Source organism: Ranitomeya variabilis, chromosome 4 (assembly GCF_051348905.1).
Source record: "Ranitomeya variabilis isolate aRanVar5 chromosome 4, aRanVar5.hap1, whole genome shotgun sequence".
NCBI classification, from domain to species: domain Eukaryota; kingdom Metazoa; phylum Chordata; class Amphibia; order Anura; family Dendrobatidae; genus Ranitomeya; species Ranitomeya variabilis.
The window spans coordinates 551,189,969-551,206,739 of NC_135235.1; the positions used below are offsets into that span (position 1 = coordinate 551,189,969).

A 16,771-nucleotide genomic window follows, 5' to 3' on the forward strand; every position below is an offset into this window, starting at 1 on the left:
TAACCCAAGGACAACAAGGAAGGAGCTCCGGGAAGATCTCATGGCAGTGGGGACATTGGTTTCAGTCAATACCATAAGTAACGTACTCCACCGCAATGGTCTCCGTTCCAGACGAGCCCGTAAGGTACCTTTACTTTCAAAGCGTCATGTCAAGGCTCGTCTACAGTTTGCTCATGATCACTTGGAGGACTCAGACTGACTGGTTCAAGGTTCTCTGGTCTGATGAGACCAAGATTGAGATCTTTGGTGCCAACCACACACGTGACGTTTGGAGACTGGATGGCACTGCATACGACCCCAAGAATACCATCCCTACAGTCAAGCATGGTGGTGGCAGCATCGTGCTGTGGGGCTGTTTCTCAGCCAAGGGGCCTGGCCATCTGGTCCGCATCCATGGGAAGATGGATAGCACGGCCTACCTGGAGATTTTGGCCAAGAACCTCCGCTCCTCCATCAAGGATCTTAAGATGGGTCGTCATTTCATCTTCCAACAAGACAACGACCCAAAGCACACAGCCAAGAAAACCAAGGCCTGGTTCAAGAGGCAAAAAATCAAGGTGTTGCAGTGGCCTAGTCAGTCTCCTGACCTTAACACAATTGAAAACTTGTGGAAGGAGCTCAAGATTAAAGTCCACATGAGACACCCAAAGAACCTAGATAACTTGGAGAAGATCTGCATGGAGGAGTGGGCCAAGATAACTCCAGAGACCTGTGCCGGCCTGATCAGGTCTTAGAAAAGATGATTATTTGCTGAAATTGCAAACAAAGGTTATTCCACAAATTATTAAACCTAGGGGTTGAATAATAACTGACCCACACTTTTATGTTTAAAATTTATAAAAATTTAACTGAGCAACAAAACTTTTTGGTTTGTAAGATTTATGCATCTATTAATAAATCCTGCTCTTGTTTGAAGTTTGAAGGCTCTAACTTATTTGCATCTTATTAAACCTGCTAAATCTGCAGGGGGTTAAATACTACTTGTAGGCACTGTATATATCTCATTATTAATACTGCAGGGCTTTGCTGAAATCTGTGAGTTGGTCAATTGTTTCTTTGAAACCATGTAGATTCACCATCTTTATATAATTTGACAGGGTGAAGAATATGCTGCTGAAATCTAATTGTGTGCTGGAAGCTTTTGGGAATGCCAAAACTACACGCAATGACAACTCCAGCCGATTTGGAAAATACATGGACATTAACTTTGACTTCAAAGGAGATCCTATTGGGGGACACATCAGTAACTACCTGTTGGAGAAAGTAAGTACCGCCATTGGTGTGAACAGTTTTAAGGACTCTTCTGCGATAATATTGTCGATTTACGACTACTATTGCTTGTAAATCGAGTGGATACTGTGTTACATAGACTTATCCGCCAAATGAAAGAGACTGGTATTATAGCCCTTGGTAGATGGGAGCCATTGCCATAGGATTCTGAATATGTGTAATCATATTGACCACATGATTTGGTATTCAAGAGCAGAGACCCCGATCTACCATACTCCGTTTATAATACCTTTCTCTCCTTATAAAGCAATTAGTTACACCCTATTGCTAATGTGAAATATTTAAATGCAATCAATACGTAATTACATCTGTTTTCTTTCAGTCTCGGGTGATTGTTCAGCAGCTGGGAGAGAGGAATTTTCACTCTTTTTATCAGGTTAGGTTTTTTTTGTGTACACCTGTTTTATCTGATGTGGCAATTATGGGTTGCCTGTCATCTTGATTCCTACTACATAGCACTTGCTCTTCTGCCTCCTATCTAAGGACAGCAAGAATAGACAAGTTTCCGCTATCCTGTAACTAAATCCCGCAGAGTTTCATTCTATTGTATGCAAGGCAGCTTTACAGTGACTCCACTGCCTCCTGCTTGTGATAGGGTTCTCCCTATCAACTCTTACAAGCAGGACGTGATAAGTACAGGCTGCAGCTGTATCTCATACCACAAACTGGAGAATCTGTCCTTGCAGGCAGTGTGAATCAGGGGAGTTATGTAAATCTGTAGCTAATCATTGTATCGACCCACCTATTAAATCACTGCTCTCATAAACAGAGCATAAATTATATCTTCAGAAGCATTTTATACATGGTCAAAGACAGGAACCAAGGAGGTGGGCTTGAGTGGGGAAGGGAAGTGTTTGAGAGCTGCAGGGAAGGATTTAATAGGTGATGATGTCATGTATTTGTTCACAAGAAGTCAGAAACTGACAGACTTGACTGCACAGGAGAGAATGTATTGGTTCAGACTGGTGTTCACATGGCACAGCTATAATCACAATGAAAGAATGTAGTTGAGCTGGGATGATACAAATTATGCAACTAGAATATTGCTGGTGAATTTGTATATGTGGAAAGTGTTTTGTGGAGGCTCCCTTTTTGTGACTAGTAGTCTTAATAGAGCAAATATGATAGCGATCAGCAGTCACTTTTCTATGCAAGAACCTACAGGGAGCAGAAGTGAAGCGTCCAAATAATTGTACTTGCAAAGGAATGGTTGCACATAGTTACTGCATTTAACTCTTTTCCCTCATGTAGTTTACAAATATATGGCTCCATTTATATGGAGTGAGCTCAGGAGATGCCAGGTGCCAGCTGTGTTATGCAGCCAGCACATGCATTTAACTTCAGTCATTGGGTCCCCATAGGTTGACATAGCAGTTGCTGAAATTTGTGGCTGCACTTCATAGGAGATTGTTAATTTAAAAAAATTGTGATATCAGAAGAGGGTAAAAGTGGCGCTATCGTAAATAGCACTTACATCGTCCGTAATAATGTATGTATGGCTTATTCAATTCTACAAGTGAAGAAGGAAAAACAGGATAAAGATTTTTTTTTTGTACTACTAGTTGATCTTGGGGGCACCTGAGCAGACCCTCCGTTCCCTCCATCTACAGAAGGATATCTCCTCTTACACGTACACCAGGTCCATGGTTCAGATGAAGGTAAGAACACATTGTGAAAATGCTACATGATAAACACATGAACCCAAAGTTCATGGCAGTTCCTAATATTTTGCCCATAAGTTTGATAGTTACTATAATAAATGTTATAAATAATGGCAAATACATAATTTGTAACTAATAGAGATGAGTGAAGCGAGTCAAATTTGTGTTGAATTTTACACAATTTCTGATTTGATTCATGTGAATCACTAAAAAATGCCCACTGCTATTTTGCACAAAGCAGAAGATTGCAAGAGCCAGAGAAAGCCAACATGACCCCAGGCATGGCCGCACAGATTCCCCCATAATACCTGGCAGCTATCATATCACATGGTATAGTACAGCCAATCAGCAGGGGCTATCATAGCCTGTATAAAACCAGAAGCAGGGAATGCAGCTTCCACATTGTGGTAAATCAGGATGAGAGGAGGTCAAAGGAGAAAGTCCTGAAACACTGAATAAACATTACAGATAGTGTGTGAGACCGCAGCAGTGATAAACAGCTAGCATCTGTTTACCCGTAGCCATATATGTTGAGGTCATTTTGACATTATTAAGGCTGTGGATATGTTATAGAGCTTGAAAAGTGTTCTGATCTGAAAGATTCACTCGTCTTTATTAACAAATGCTATTTGCATCATTTTTTGTCCAGTCATCCATTAATGATGCTGGAGACTTCAAAGAAGTGTCTGAGGCCATGAGAGTGATTGGATTTAAACCAGAAGAGATCCAGACTGTCTACAAAGTCTTGGCCACTATTCTACATCTGGTGAGTAGTAGGTGCGAGTATGCGGTAGAGAACCGCAGAGAAAGTGTCAGCGCTGTGTGGAGAACCAGCTGCTACTGCTGATCCTCCAGGAGAAGAAGACTATGTAAATTGGCAGAACTCCTCTACAGCTGGGTAAACATAGTGCAGCAATAACACGTATCTGCCATACTACAGCCAAGACACACACACACACCGGTTTACAAGACCCAACAAGCACTTTTAGGACTGTACCAGCTTCTTGTATTGTCAATTGGAAGTATTTGTGGTATGTCCTGATGAAGGGGTCACCTGAACCCTGAAACGCGTAGAATAAACCACGTTGAAACCTCTACAATTTTTGGAATTCTTCTTGCGGCAGCGCGGGGATGATGCTTTTTTCCTACCTAAGTGTCTGCTGATAAAACTGTGATATTATAAAAAATATGGCAAACTGATTTTGGACAGCCGATCACTTTTGTGACAGAGTGGTTTGGTGGGGGATTTCTAATAGAGAACACAGGAGCAGTCAGCTGAATGAGCCCTCCTATGTATGGGAGAGTTGCTTGACATGACTGTTGGCCAAATGATCAGCCAAATCATTGTTCGACTGACAGCCCTCTAATGTGTATGGGGGCTGTGGAGACACGAGGGTCAGTAAGTGCTCTCGTCCGCTGTCTTTAGAAAGACCACATGGACAAGGACTCATCCCACTGAATTCAAGCACTCCTTTCCTGTGGGCAGAATACTACAGAGTCTCACCTGTTGTGTATTTACCTTTTGGCTCCCTCTAGTGGCTACTAGTGATTTGACTCTGGGTATGTCATTCATCCCTTGTATGCTCACCTGGGTCGTTAGGTCAGGGGTGTTGCTATATAAGCTCCCTGGACCTTCAGTTCAATGCCTGGCAACGTTGATATCAGAGCTAATCTGTAGTGCTCTTGTCTACTGATCCTGGTTCCTGCTTGATTAAGCTAAGTCTGCTTTCTTGCTTTTTGCTATTTGTTTTTGTTTGCATTTTTGTCCAGCTTGTATATTATCTGTTTCCTGACCTTGCTGGAAGCTCTAGGGTGGCTGGTGTTCTCCCCCCGGGCTGTTAGACGGTTCGGGGGTTCTTGAATCTCCAGCGTGGATTTTGATAGGGTTTTTGTTGACCATATAAGTTATCTTACTACATTCTGCTATTAGTATGTGGGCCTCTCTTTGCTAAAATCTAGTTCATCTCTGTGTTTGTCATTTCCTCTTACCTCACCGTTATTATTTGTGGGGGGCTTGTATCCTACTTTTGGGGTCTTTTCTCTGGAGGCAAGAGAGGTCTTTGTTTTCCTCTTCTAGGGGTAGTTAGCTCTCCGGCTGGCGCGAGACATCTAGCGACCAACGTAGGCATGTTCCCCGGCTACTTCTAGTGTTGGCGTTAGGAGTAGATATATGGTCAACCCAGTTACCACTGCCCTATGAGCTCGATTTTTGTGCTTCGCAGACTTGCTGATATCTCTGAGACCCTTGCCATTGGGGTCATAACAGTTTGCCAGGCCAGTATTAAATGTTAAATGCATTGCAGAAGCGGGATTATAAGAAAGAAAGTTCTGAGTTTTTTTTTCTCTCTCTCATTTTTTTTTCTCTTTTCCCCTTTACCTCTGAGTGGCTTGTGTTTGCTGCAGACATGAATGTCCAGACCTTGATTACAAGTGTGGACCAGCTTGCTGCTCGTGTGCAGGGCATACAAGATTATGTTTTCAGAAGTCCTATGTCAGAACCTAAGATACCGATTCCTGAACCGTTTTCCGGAGACCGATTTAAATTTAGAAATTTCAGGAATAATTGTAAATTGTTTTTGTCCCTGAGACCCTGTTCATCTGGAGACTCCGCTCAGCAAGTAAAAATTGTTATTTCTTTTTTACGGGGCGACCCTCAGGATTGGGCCTTCTCGCTGGCGCCAGGAGATCCGGCATTGGCTGACATTGATGCGTTTTTTCTGGCACTCGGTTTGCTTTATGAGGAACCCAATCTTGAGATTCAGGCAGAAAAAGCCTTGCTGGCGATGTCTCAGGGCCAGGACGAGGCTGAAGTGTATTGCCAAAAGTTTCGGAAATGGTCCGTGCTGACCCAGTGGAACGAGTGTGCATTGGCTGCAAATTTTAGAAATGGCCTTTCTGAAGCCATTAAGAATGTGATGGTGGGTTTTCCCATTCCCACAGGTCTGAATGATTCTATGGCCCTGGCTATTCAAATCGACCGGCGGTTGCGGGAGCGCAAAACCGCAAATTCCCTCATGGTGTTGTCTGAACAGGCACCTGATTTAATGCAATGTGATAGAATCCTGACTAGAAATGAGCGGAAAATTCATAGACGCCAGAATGGCTTGTGTTACTACTGTGGTGATTCTACACATGTTATCTCAGCATGCTCTAAACGTCTTACTAAGGTTGTTAGTCCGGTCGCCATTGGTAATTTGCAACCTAAATTTATTCTATCTGTAACTTTGATTTGCTCATTGTCATCGTATCCTGTCATGGCGTTTGTGGACTCAGGTGCTGCCCTGAGCCTTATGGATCTGTCATTTGCCAAGCGCTGCGGATTTGTTCTTGAGCCATTGGAAAATCCTATTCCTCTTAGGGGTATTGATTCTACGCCATTGGCAAAAAATAAACCGCAGTTTTGGACTCAGGTTACCATGTGCATGACTCCCGAACATCGGGAGGTAATACGTTTTCTTGTTCTGCATAAAATGCATGATTTGGTTGTTTTGGGTTTGCCATGGTTACAGACCCATAATCCAGTCTTGGACTGGAAGGCTATGTCAGTGTCAAGTTGGGGCTGCCATGGAATTCATGGAGATTCCCTGCCCTTGTCTATTGCTTCTTCTACGCCTTCGGAAGTTCCGGCGTATTTGTCTGATTATCAGGATGTCTTCAGCGAGTCTAAGTCCAGTGCACTGCCTCCTCATAGGGAATGTGACTGTGCAATAGATTTGATTCCTGGCAGTAAGTTTCCTAAGGGAAGACTGTTTAATCTGTCGGTACCTGAACATACCGCGATGCATTCATATATCAAGGAGTCTCTTGAGAAGGGGCATATCCGTCCTTCTTCTTCCCCTCTTGGTGCGGGATTCTTTTTTGTGGCCAAAAAGGACGGATCTTTGAGGCCTTGTATTGACTATCGGCTTTTAAATAAGATCACTGTCAAATTTCAGTATCCTTTGCCGCTGTTGTCAGATTTGTTTGCCCGGATTAAAGGTGCCAAGTGGTTCACCAAGATAGACCTTCGTGGTGCGTACAACCTTGTGCGCATTAGGCAGGGCGATGAATGGAAAACCGCATTCAATACGCCCGAAGGTCATTTTGAGTACTTGGTGATGCCATTTGGGCTCTCTAATGCACCTTCAGTTTTTCAGTCCTTCATGCATGACATTTTCCGGAAGTATCTGGATAAATTTTTGATTGTTTATCTGGATGATATTCTGTTTTTTTCTGAGGATTGGGACTCGCATGTGGAGCAGGTCAGGATGGTTTTTGAGATTCTGCGTGAAAATTCTTTGTTTGTAAAAGGCTCAAAGTGTCTCTTTGGTGTACAGAAGGTTCCCTTTTTGGGGTTCATTTTTTCCCCTTCTGCTGTGGAGATGGATCCAGTCAAGGTCCGAGCTATTCATGATTGGACTCAACCCTCGTCAGTTAAGAGTCTTCAGAAGTTCTTGGGTTTTGCTAACTTCTACCGTCGTTTTATCGCAAATTTCTCTAGCGTTGTTAAACCGCTGACGGATATGACCAAGAAGGGCTCTGATGTGGCTAACTGGGCTCCTGCTGCCGTGGAGGCTTTCCAGGAGTTGAAACGCCGGTTTACTTCGGCGCCTGTTTTGTGCCAGCCTGACGTCTCACTTCCCTTTCAGGTTGAGGTGGATGCTTCGGAGATTGGGGCAGGGGCCGTTTTGTCGCAGAGAGGCCCTGGTTGCTCTACTATGAGACCTTGTGCCTTTTTCTCGAGGAAGTTTTCGCCGGCAGAGCGAAATTATGATGTGGGCAATCGGGAGCTGTTGGCCATGAAGTGGGCATTTGAGGAGTGGCGTCATTGGCTCGAGGGTGCTAAGCATCGTGTGGTGGTCTTGACTGATCACAAAAATCTGATGTATCTCGAGTCTGCTAAACGCCTGAATCCTAGACAGGCCCGCTGGTCATTGTTTTTCTCCCGTTTTGACTTTGTGGTCTCGTATTTACCAGGTTCTAAGAATGTGAAGGCCGATGCTCTGTCTAGGAGCTTTGTGCCTGATGCTCCTGGAGTCGCTGAACCTGTGGGTATTCTTAAGGAAGGAGTTATCTTGTCAGCTATTTCTCCAGATCTGCGACGTGTGTTGCAGAGATTTCAGGCTGGTAGGCCTGACTCTTGTCCACCTGACAGATTGTTTGTGCCTGCTAAATGGACCAGCAGAGTTATTTCTGAGGTTCATTCCTCAGTGTTGGCAGGGCACCCGGGAATTTTTGGCACCAGAGATCTGGTGGCCAGGTCCTTTTGGTGGCCTTCCTTGTCAAGGGACGTGCGGTCATTTGTGCAGTCCTGTGGTACTTGTGCTCGAGCTAAGCCTTGCTGTTCTCGTGCCAGCGGGTTGCTCTTGCCCTTGCCTGTCCCGAAGAGACCTTGGACACACATCTCTATGGATTTCATTTCGGATCTTCCGGTGTCTCAGGGCATGTCTGTCATCTGGGTGATATGTGATCGTTTCTCCAAGATGGTCCATCTGGTTCCTTTGCCTAAGCTGCCTTCCTCTTCTGATCTGGTTCCTGTGTTCTTCCAGAACGTGGTTCGTTTGCACGGCATTCCTGAGAATATTGTGTCGGACAGAGGATCCCAGTTTGTTTCCAGGTTCTGGCGATCCTTTTGTGGTAGGATGGGCATTGATTTGTCGTTTTCGTCCGCTTTCCATCCCCAGACTAACGGACAAACGGAGCGAACTAATCAGACTCTGGAGGCTTATTTGAGGTGTTTTGTCTCTTCTGATCAGGATGATTGGGTGACCTTCTTGCCGTTGGCTGAATTTGCCCTTAATAATCGGGCTAGTTCCGCCACCTTGGTTTCGCCATTTTTCTGCAACTCTGGTTTCCATCCTCGTTTTTCCTCGGGACATGTGGAGCCTTCTGACTGTCCTGGGGTGGATTCCGTGGTGGATAGGTTGCAGCGGATCTGGAGTCATGTGGTGGACAACTTGAAGTTGTCACAGGAGAAGGCTCAGCGTTTTGCCAACCGCCGCCGCGGTGTGGGTCCCCGACTTCGCGTTGGGGATTTGGTATGGCTGTCTTCTCGATTTGTTCCTATGAAGGTCTCCTCTCCCAAATTTAAGCCTCGCTTCATTGGTCCTTACAAGATATTGGAAATCATTAATCCTGTATCCTTTCGCCTGGATCTTCCGGTGTCGTTTGCCATTCACAACGTATTTCATAGGTCCTTGTTGCGGCGGTACGTTGTGCCTGTGGTTCCTTCTGCTGAGCCTCCTGCTCCGGTGTTGGTTGAGGGCGAGTTGGAGTACGTGGTGGAGAAGATCTTAGATTCTCGTCTCTCCAGACGGAGGCTTCAGTACCTGGTCAAGTGGAAGGGCTATGGTCAGGAGGATAATTCCTGGGTGGTCGCCTCTGATGTGCATGCGGCTGATTTAGTTCGTGCCTTTCACGCCGCTCATCCTGATCGCCCTGGTGGTCTTGGTGAGGGTTCGGTGACCCCTCACTAAGGGGGGGGTACTGTTGTGTATTTACCTTTTGGCTCCCTCTAGTGGCTACTAGTGATTTGACTCTGGGTATGTCATTCATCCCTTGTATGCTCACCTGGGTCGTTAGGTCAGGGGTGTTGCTATATAAGCTCCCTGGACCTTCAGTTCAATGCCTGGCAACGTTGATATCAGAGCTAATCTGTAGTGCTCTTGTCTACTGATCCTGGTTCCTGCTTGATTAAGCTAAGTCTGCTTTCTTGCTTTTTGCTATTTGTTTTTGTTTGCATTTTTGTCCAGCTTGTATATTATCTGTTTCCTGACCTTGCTGGAAGCTCTAGGGTGGCTGGTGTTCTCCCCCCGGGCTGTTAGACGGTTCGGGGGTTCTTGAATCTCCAGCGTGGATTTTGATAGGGTTTTTGTTGACCATATAAGTTATCTTACTACATTCTGCTATTAGTATGTGGGCCTCTCTTTGCTAAAATCTAGTTCATCTCTGTGTTTGTCATTTCCTCTTACCTCACCGTTATTATTTGTGGGGGGCTTGTATCCTACTTTTGGGGTCTTTTCTCTGGAGGCAAGAGAGGTCTTTGTTTTCCTCTTCTAGGGGTAGTTAGCTCTCCGGCTGGCGCGAGACATCTAGCGACCAACGTAGGCATGTTCCCCGGCTACTTCTAGTGTTGGCGTTAGGAGTAGATATATGGTCAACCCAGTTACCACTGCCCTATGAGCTCGATTTTTGTGCTTCGCAGACTTGCTGATATCTCTGAGACCCTCGCCATTGGGGTCATAACACTCACCCTCCCGCTGGCTTGCCAGGATTAGAGCAGCTGCGACTTTGGGCATCCAGGGCCTACTACCCCAGCCAACCAGTAGCACCTCACTTTTAGTGGGCACCTGCAGGGAAGAGGTAGCAGCAAGCTTAGGAAGCTGACGGAGTGCAGTGAGGTGTGTGGCCAAGTGACCTGATTGTCTCAACCTGGATTCTTCAGATGTCTTTGAGAGTTCAGTGATGGTCAATGGAGCAGCTCTGTATTACTCCAGCTAGTGCTGTGGTCCTTTAAGCTGGCATCCTGTAGAATCTATCTGGGAACAGAGGAAGATCCCACTTTTATATTTCACAACTGTTCTTCAGGCCATCATCCACAGATCAGGGGAAGGTCATGAGGTCATCTCTCATTGTTTGAGTATTCAATCAATTTGCATAGTTTATCCTTATATATTTTCAGGTCATCAAGCTGCATGGACTGGTACAATGGGTAATCAACATTTAGCAAACATCAATTGTTCAATGACCTTCCATCTCTGTCCTCCAAGAATAGCAGCACAATAAGCTGCAATAAACATCAATTCAAGAGTCAACATTCAGGCTCATATGGACAATGGCCTATGTCTCTTGACCCACCGAAGAAAAACATGTGTGGCCTAATCAAGAACAAATGCTGTGTCGTCACAGGGGCCTTAAAGGTGGTGTGCAGGTTTGTGATTAATCCTCACAGTGCATCAGGATTCTCCAGTGCTGGCAGAGAGCGTGCGGTGGTCATGTGATCACAATTATCAAAATGAAAACTTCTGGACACATTCTGACAAAACGTGTGTAGCCTCTCTCGTCGCCGTCACTGGAGAATCCCGACAGCACGCGGTGCGTTTGCTGTGAGGATTAGTCACAAACCAGGACAACCCCTTTAAGTCCTAAACTGCATTCTGTGTTTGTCAATACCCACCCAGAGAATGACATAAGCGTTTTTTTATTATAATATTTTGTAATCTTGCTTTCATGATAGTATCTACAATAATGCATTCTGTCACTGCCTGATTTCATAATTTTTCATCTTTTTATCAGGGGAACCTCAAGTTTATTTTGGATGGTGATACCCCCCTGATTGAGAATAGTAAAGTTGTGTCTGTAGCGGCTGAATTACTTGGCTCCAAATATGAACTTCTGGAGAAGGCTCTTCTGTTTCGGACTGTGGCCACGGGCAGAGACATTATCGACAAGCAGCATACTGAGAAAGAAGCTAGCTATGGCAGAGATGCCTTTGCCAAGGTACACACAGGCTGGTAACTAGGATGATGCCACTCTTCCTCGCATATATTGCTTGACATGTGGAGGTAATTGATTAATATTATATATATCTACAGGCCATCTATGAACGCCTCTTCTGCTGGATTGTGAGTCGTATCAATGATGTCATTGATGTAAAAAAACAGGACGCATCTCTCCATGGCAAAAACACAGTTATTGGCGTGCTGGATATTTATGGATTTGAGATCTTCGACAATAACAGGTATGATGACTACCACCCAAAGTGCAAACACTAGTCATATTAGAAAGCTGGATGTTAAAGTAGATGCCAAAGTTTGGTAGTTCAGTTATTATTTACACAGATATTTGGCAATTTTCTGATTTTATACAGTAGCCAAAAAGTGACATAATGGAGCATGCAAATCATTCTGCTCCTTTAATAACAATTTAGCCCCATAAATCAACATACAAAAGACAAACAACACATAAAGCCCATAAGTTCTCTAGATCACCCTTATATTTTTTCCTTTTTATCTTAATAAAGATATATTTTAAAAAAACCTAGTGAAAAAGACTATAACACCAAGAACAATACAGCGAATGTAACAAAAATAACAATTCTATTTCTTTATTATTATTTATTAATCAATTATGTGATAGCTTGCAGATCGGTGTGTGCCCAATTGTTGAGAACAGAGCTCTGAAGTGACCCGTCAGAACGGGGCCGCCATAGATAGTTGAGTAGAGCACTTGGCTTTTTCCATCAGTGCCATCAAACATGAATGGAGTGATTGCGATGTTTTTAGGCCAGAAAACAGATGTAAATTGGTCGATCAGTTGTCCTAGATGTCCCTTGAAATGGTTTGCTGGAGCCTAAATATTTTGGTTGATTCGGGTATGCTCACATGAAAGATGTATTGTAGAAACTTCTGCAACTGCCACCAGGGAATGAAGATGTCCATGCATGTGCTTCAAGAAAAAAACATTCAAATTTATTTTATTCAGAAATTCCTTTCACTTAATTTATTTAGTTTATTTGTAAGGAGATGGACATATGGCTCACATCCCCCCTTGAAGAACAAGTATAATGTTATGTAGTGTAATGTAAATTGTGATGTGTGTTGAGGTGTAGGGATAGCAAGAGTTAATGGTTGGCACTAGCCCAGAGTAGGAAGGGCTAAGCTGCAGGGAAAGATACAGTTTCCTGTTGAGGTGTCAGATCCCTAGGGCCCAGAGTGCACAGAGAAGAGACCTAAGGTCTGGTGTGAGCACTGCCACATTTCTTTGGTGTCCCTGTGATCTGTGAGAGGAGACCGGGAGAAAGATAATATGATCCGGAGCAGAAACGAGGAAAAGTGACAGAGTGATTTATCGGAAACGGGTCCAGGGAGAGGACGCCTAGCAGTACGGCCAAGAGTTTATAACTCCTAATATGAATGGGCCTAGAGGGGACAGAGACAGAGAGAGTACCTCTGGTGGGAGTTCCAGAGCGTCAGTTGAAAAGAAGTACTGGCCATACTGGCCAAGTAGCTCCTCTAAAGGGAACGAAGACACGGAACCGCAGGCTGAGTAAAGGAGTCTTGCTAGCTGAACTGTAGTATCGAGAGTTGTGGTGAAGTAGTGCGGAATACTGAAGACGGAGGAACAAGTAAATAGAGAGAAGAGAAAAGGATTGAATTTGTGTGAGGAAAATGTTACGCATTATCAATATGTACCTGCTATCTACTGTATATAACCTTCCCCAAGTTAATCTTGGAGGTCTCCCTCCTTGAAATGTCAAACATCTGGTCCTGGCCAACCAGCAACATTGGTTACATGCGCCTGCACAGACGAAGCGCCCTCGCAGTACAAGTCCACACACCCAGTCAAGACTCCCACCTTCATGTAACGTGTGGGGTCGCAAGAGACCAGTACCTCGCCCACGCCACGATACACATCCCTGACATATCTGATGTCTCAATAGAGATGAACAGATGGGATCTATTAAAAGGAGGTAATACAATTTTGTCTTGCCTTTGGAAAATCACTTTTTTCAACATGTGACCCCAGGTTGAGCGGTTTTTGGTGACCTCTCTTATAGTTGTGATGGCTCCACTGTCTGACGACTTCTCCTTCTTTTTCAGCTTTGAGCAGTTCTGCATTAATTATTGTAATGAGAAACTGCAGCAGCTCTTTATCCAGCTCGTCCTGACCCAGGAGCAAGAGGAATACAAGAGGGAAGGGATTCCCTGGAAGCATGTAAGTGGTCACATCATTCACGATGGAGGACATGTTTCATCCTGAGCAGTTTCTGTACTATGGTTCGTACTGGCGATGATCTGTTGGCTTCTCATACATCTCCTTTCTTTCTTCTCGCAGATAGATTATTTTAACAACCAAATCATTGTGGATTTGGTGGAGCAGCAGCATCGTGGAATCATATCGCTGCTGGACGACGCCTGCATGAATGTGGGCAAAGTGACGGACCCCATGTTCCTGGATGCACTAAATAAGCAGCTCGGGAAACATGCCCACTACTCCAGCAGGAAGGTAAGGATAGCCCACTCAAGGAAGGCTGATGGATAAAGAGAACGTCCCTATTATGTGTTATCATAGACTTCTTAGTGGGGTTCTGCATAGGGTGGTGTTACTACTGAAACATCTGGTTCCTGCCACCTCTAGTGATCAGCTGTTCTTGCCAATAAAAGCCATTAGCACCATTCTGCTCGGAAGTTCACTATTACATATGTCACATGTTCATGCCAAATTCTCAAAAGCAAGAGGCCTAATTACAGCCGTAGACAGGAGACCCCCTCTACTACACCAGTGCCTTCTACTAACACGAGGCAGCATCAGCATGGATTCTTTTTATGTTCTTCATGGATTCGCCTGATACTTTAGGTTTTCCATCTAAAAAAAACTAACGTGTTAACCATCTAAGAAACTAGCTCCAATTTGTAAGAGAGGTAAACTCCATTGTGAGCCGCCAAAAGGCCAATGTAACTGAATCCAATGTATGTACATGACGGTAAAAACTGCTAGGACTCTAAAAATGAGGAGGCATAAACAATATCACAATTTATTTCAAGTAAAGATGATGTCTACATCGTACTAAAAGGAATCATGTCAGCACATTTTTAGTTATGGAAGCAGTTGAATTAGCTGTATAGGTGAATATCCTGCAAAAAAAAAATTATTGTAGAGAACGAATGTGCCAGTTATGAGAAATCTAATATGGAAGCCATATGTAAATCAAGCAGGAAGTGCACTGGGGGAGTGTCAGAGCACTTGAAATAAGCAGGTGACACACCCCAATGCACTTCCAGCCTAATTTGCCAGCTACATGTACTTTAGGATTCTCAAGACCTGCACATCATATCTCTACAAAAAGGTACCATTATCATAGGGAGAATAAGCGCCTAGATAGCCGTATCATTACTTCTGTATGTAAAAACGTTCTAACAGGTTCATTTTAAAAGGGAGTTTTCTGAATTTGTAATAAAATAGCCAACAGCAGGAAATGGGTTAAATTAAAATAATAAAAAAAAAATGTGTTCACCTTTTTAATCCCCACTGTCACAGCAGTCCTCATTAGCCATTGCTTACTTGTAGCGATCACATGCAATCGTCATTGAGGTCAGTGGCCATTGCTTGAAGTTAGCAAAGACCAGCCGAGATCACTGCAGTGGTAGCATAATGAATAGGCGAGCAGCGTTGTTGTTTTTTTTTAATTTATTATTTTTTAACCTTTTTTCTGCTCTTTGCTGAATTTTTATACAGCATGTAATGTCCCATTTAAAAATAATTGGAAGTCTGTAATCTCTTAATTTCTCCAGACAAGCATGATTTCAGGTTCAATACCTAGCCACTAAAGGTTGCCACTTGTATGAAAGTTATCATTGCTTTAATTTCAGTACCAGCTTACTGGAGGCACTAGTCTAGGGGGTCTGATGAGTAAAATAAATAGCTGGTAGAGGTGGATCCAGTGCACTTGTACTAGGTCTACATTCTGACCACCCTAATATCCAAATAAAAGAAAACCACTTCATATTGCTTGTATCAGTGACATTTATTAGTAACTACACAATGATATCTGCACTTGTGTTTCCCTCCTGGAACAATGTGCTAGTATACATAGCATTTGCATCTACGTATTAATACTGCACGTCAGTGTTTTTTCCTCTGGCATGCTATTTAAAGGCTATTGACATGGAAAAAAATGACTTTTATGTATGCTAGTGGTTACCCTTGGTTAATAAAATTGCACTAATTATCAGTCTGCAATATTCATTCCATCATTCATTTTTAGAATCCCCGATATGCATTTTTTTAGCTTGATCTATGTTTTCTTGTGGGAGTGTCCCTCCCAGGAATATAGGCTGGATATGAGGTTTATGCATATTGAGAGTGTTGCTGTCTTCATGACCTAATATATCAGCAAAGCTACTATCCTGCATTTATTTACTCTTCATGTGCTTTCCTCCTTTTCTATTGCCTGTTTTCTCTGCCCTCCCCGAGACTGTAAATACTTTCACACCTGTCCTTGGCATTGAGATTTGTATAGATCCCCCTCCCCTACCTGCTGTTATCTTTAACACTAAAAGTAGGAAGGAGGAGAGCAGAGAGAGAGATTTTTAGGGGAAAAAAAAGTCCTGCAGTTCGTTCTAAAAATAATTAGATTCTCAGGTAATAGGCAATCCTTATAAATTGTAGTGTAATATGGTGGGACTATATTGATATAAGGAAATAAACTAATTATATATAGTATGCAGTTCCTCAGAGGGTGATGCCTCTATTATAAGAAGAATTTTATCCCAGTACATTATAATAATTGAAGAAAAACAAATAAAGTGTCTCTCCAGAGAGGAAGAGGACTAGAACGCTAGTGCCACCTATAGGAAGTAGAAAACCTACAAGTCACTATCGACTCTCTAATGAGCCTTGTCACATGACTTGGGATAGAAGCCAAAACCAAAAAGATGATGTTCTGAGGCGTTCCAGCAGAGGGCGCCTGGATCCCTGCTGATTGGCTTGCTGGGGTTGTGCAGGGATCAGTCTGTGAGAGATGATGTCATGTCTAGCCAATGGACATTGTACTCTGCTGTCGCCTGATTTACAGGCCTATTGGTATTCCAGACTTCTAAGCGTCCGGCTCTAACACTTTACTGTGGAATTTTGGGATTTTTTTTGTGTGTTAAATGTCAACAAAACAGAGAATGGTTCAAAGTATTTTCTATAAAAAGACTCTTTTCCGTCAGAATTTCCCAACTATTTGATATTACCCACCACACTGAGGACTTGCTAGTTAGTTCTTGCCATTCTTCAGTCATTGGAGGAGGCACAAACGTTACAAGATTTTTATGTATAAGTGCAGAACTGATTGA

General features: G+C 43.5%; 1 protein-coding gene across 1 annotated transcript in view; it reads left to right on the top strand.

Moving 5' to 3' along the window:
• The window catches only part of MYO1D (myosin ID), a 108,992-nt gene that overhangs the window by 62,315 nt on the left and 29,906 nt on the right, over positions 1-16,771 (top strand). Inside the window, exons 4-11 of the mRNA XM_077252661.1 lie at positions 1,098-1,263; positions 1,613-1,666; positions 2,853-2,948; positions 3,601-3,717; positions 11,226-11,429; positions 11,525-11,670; positions 13,532-13,646; positions 13,767-13,937. Of these exons, the coding sequence (XP_077108776.1) occupies positions 1,098-1,263; positions 1,613-1,666; positions 2,853-2,948; positions 3,601-3,717; positions 11,226-11,429; positions 11,525-11,670; positions 13,532-13,646; positions 13,767-13,937 (1,069 nt within the window). The remainder of the gene's footprint in view (positions 1-1,097; positions 1,264-1,612; positions 1,667-2,852; positions 2,949-3,600; positions 3,718-11,225; positions 11,430-11,524; positions 11,671-13,531; positions 13,647-13,766; positions 13,938-16,771) is intronic.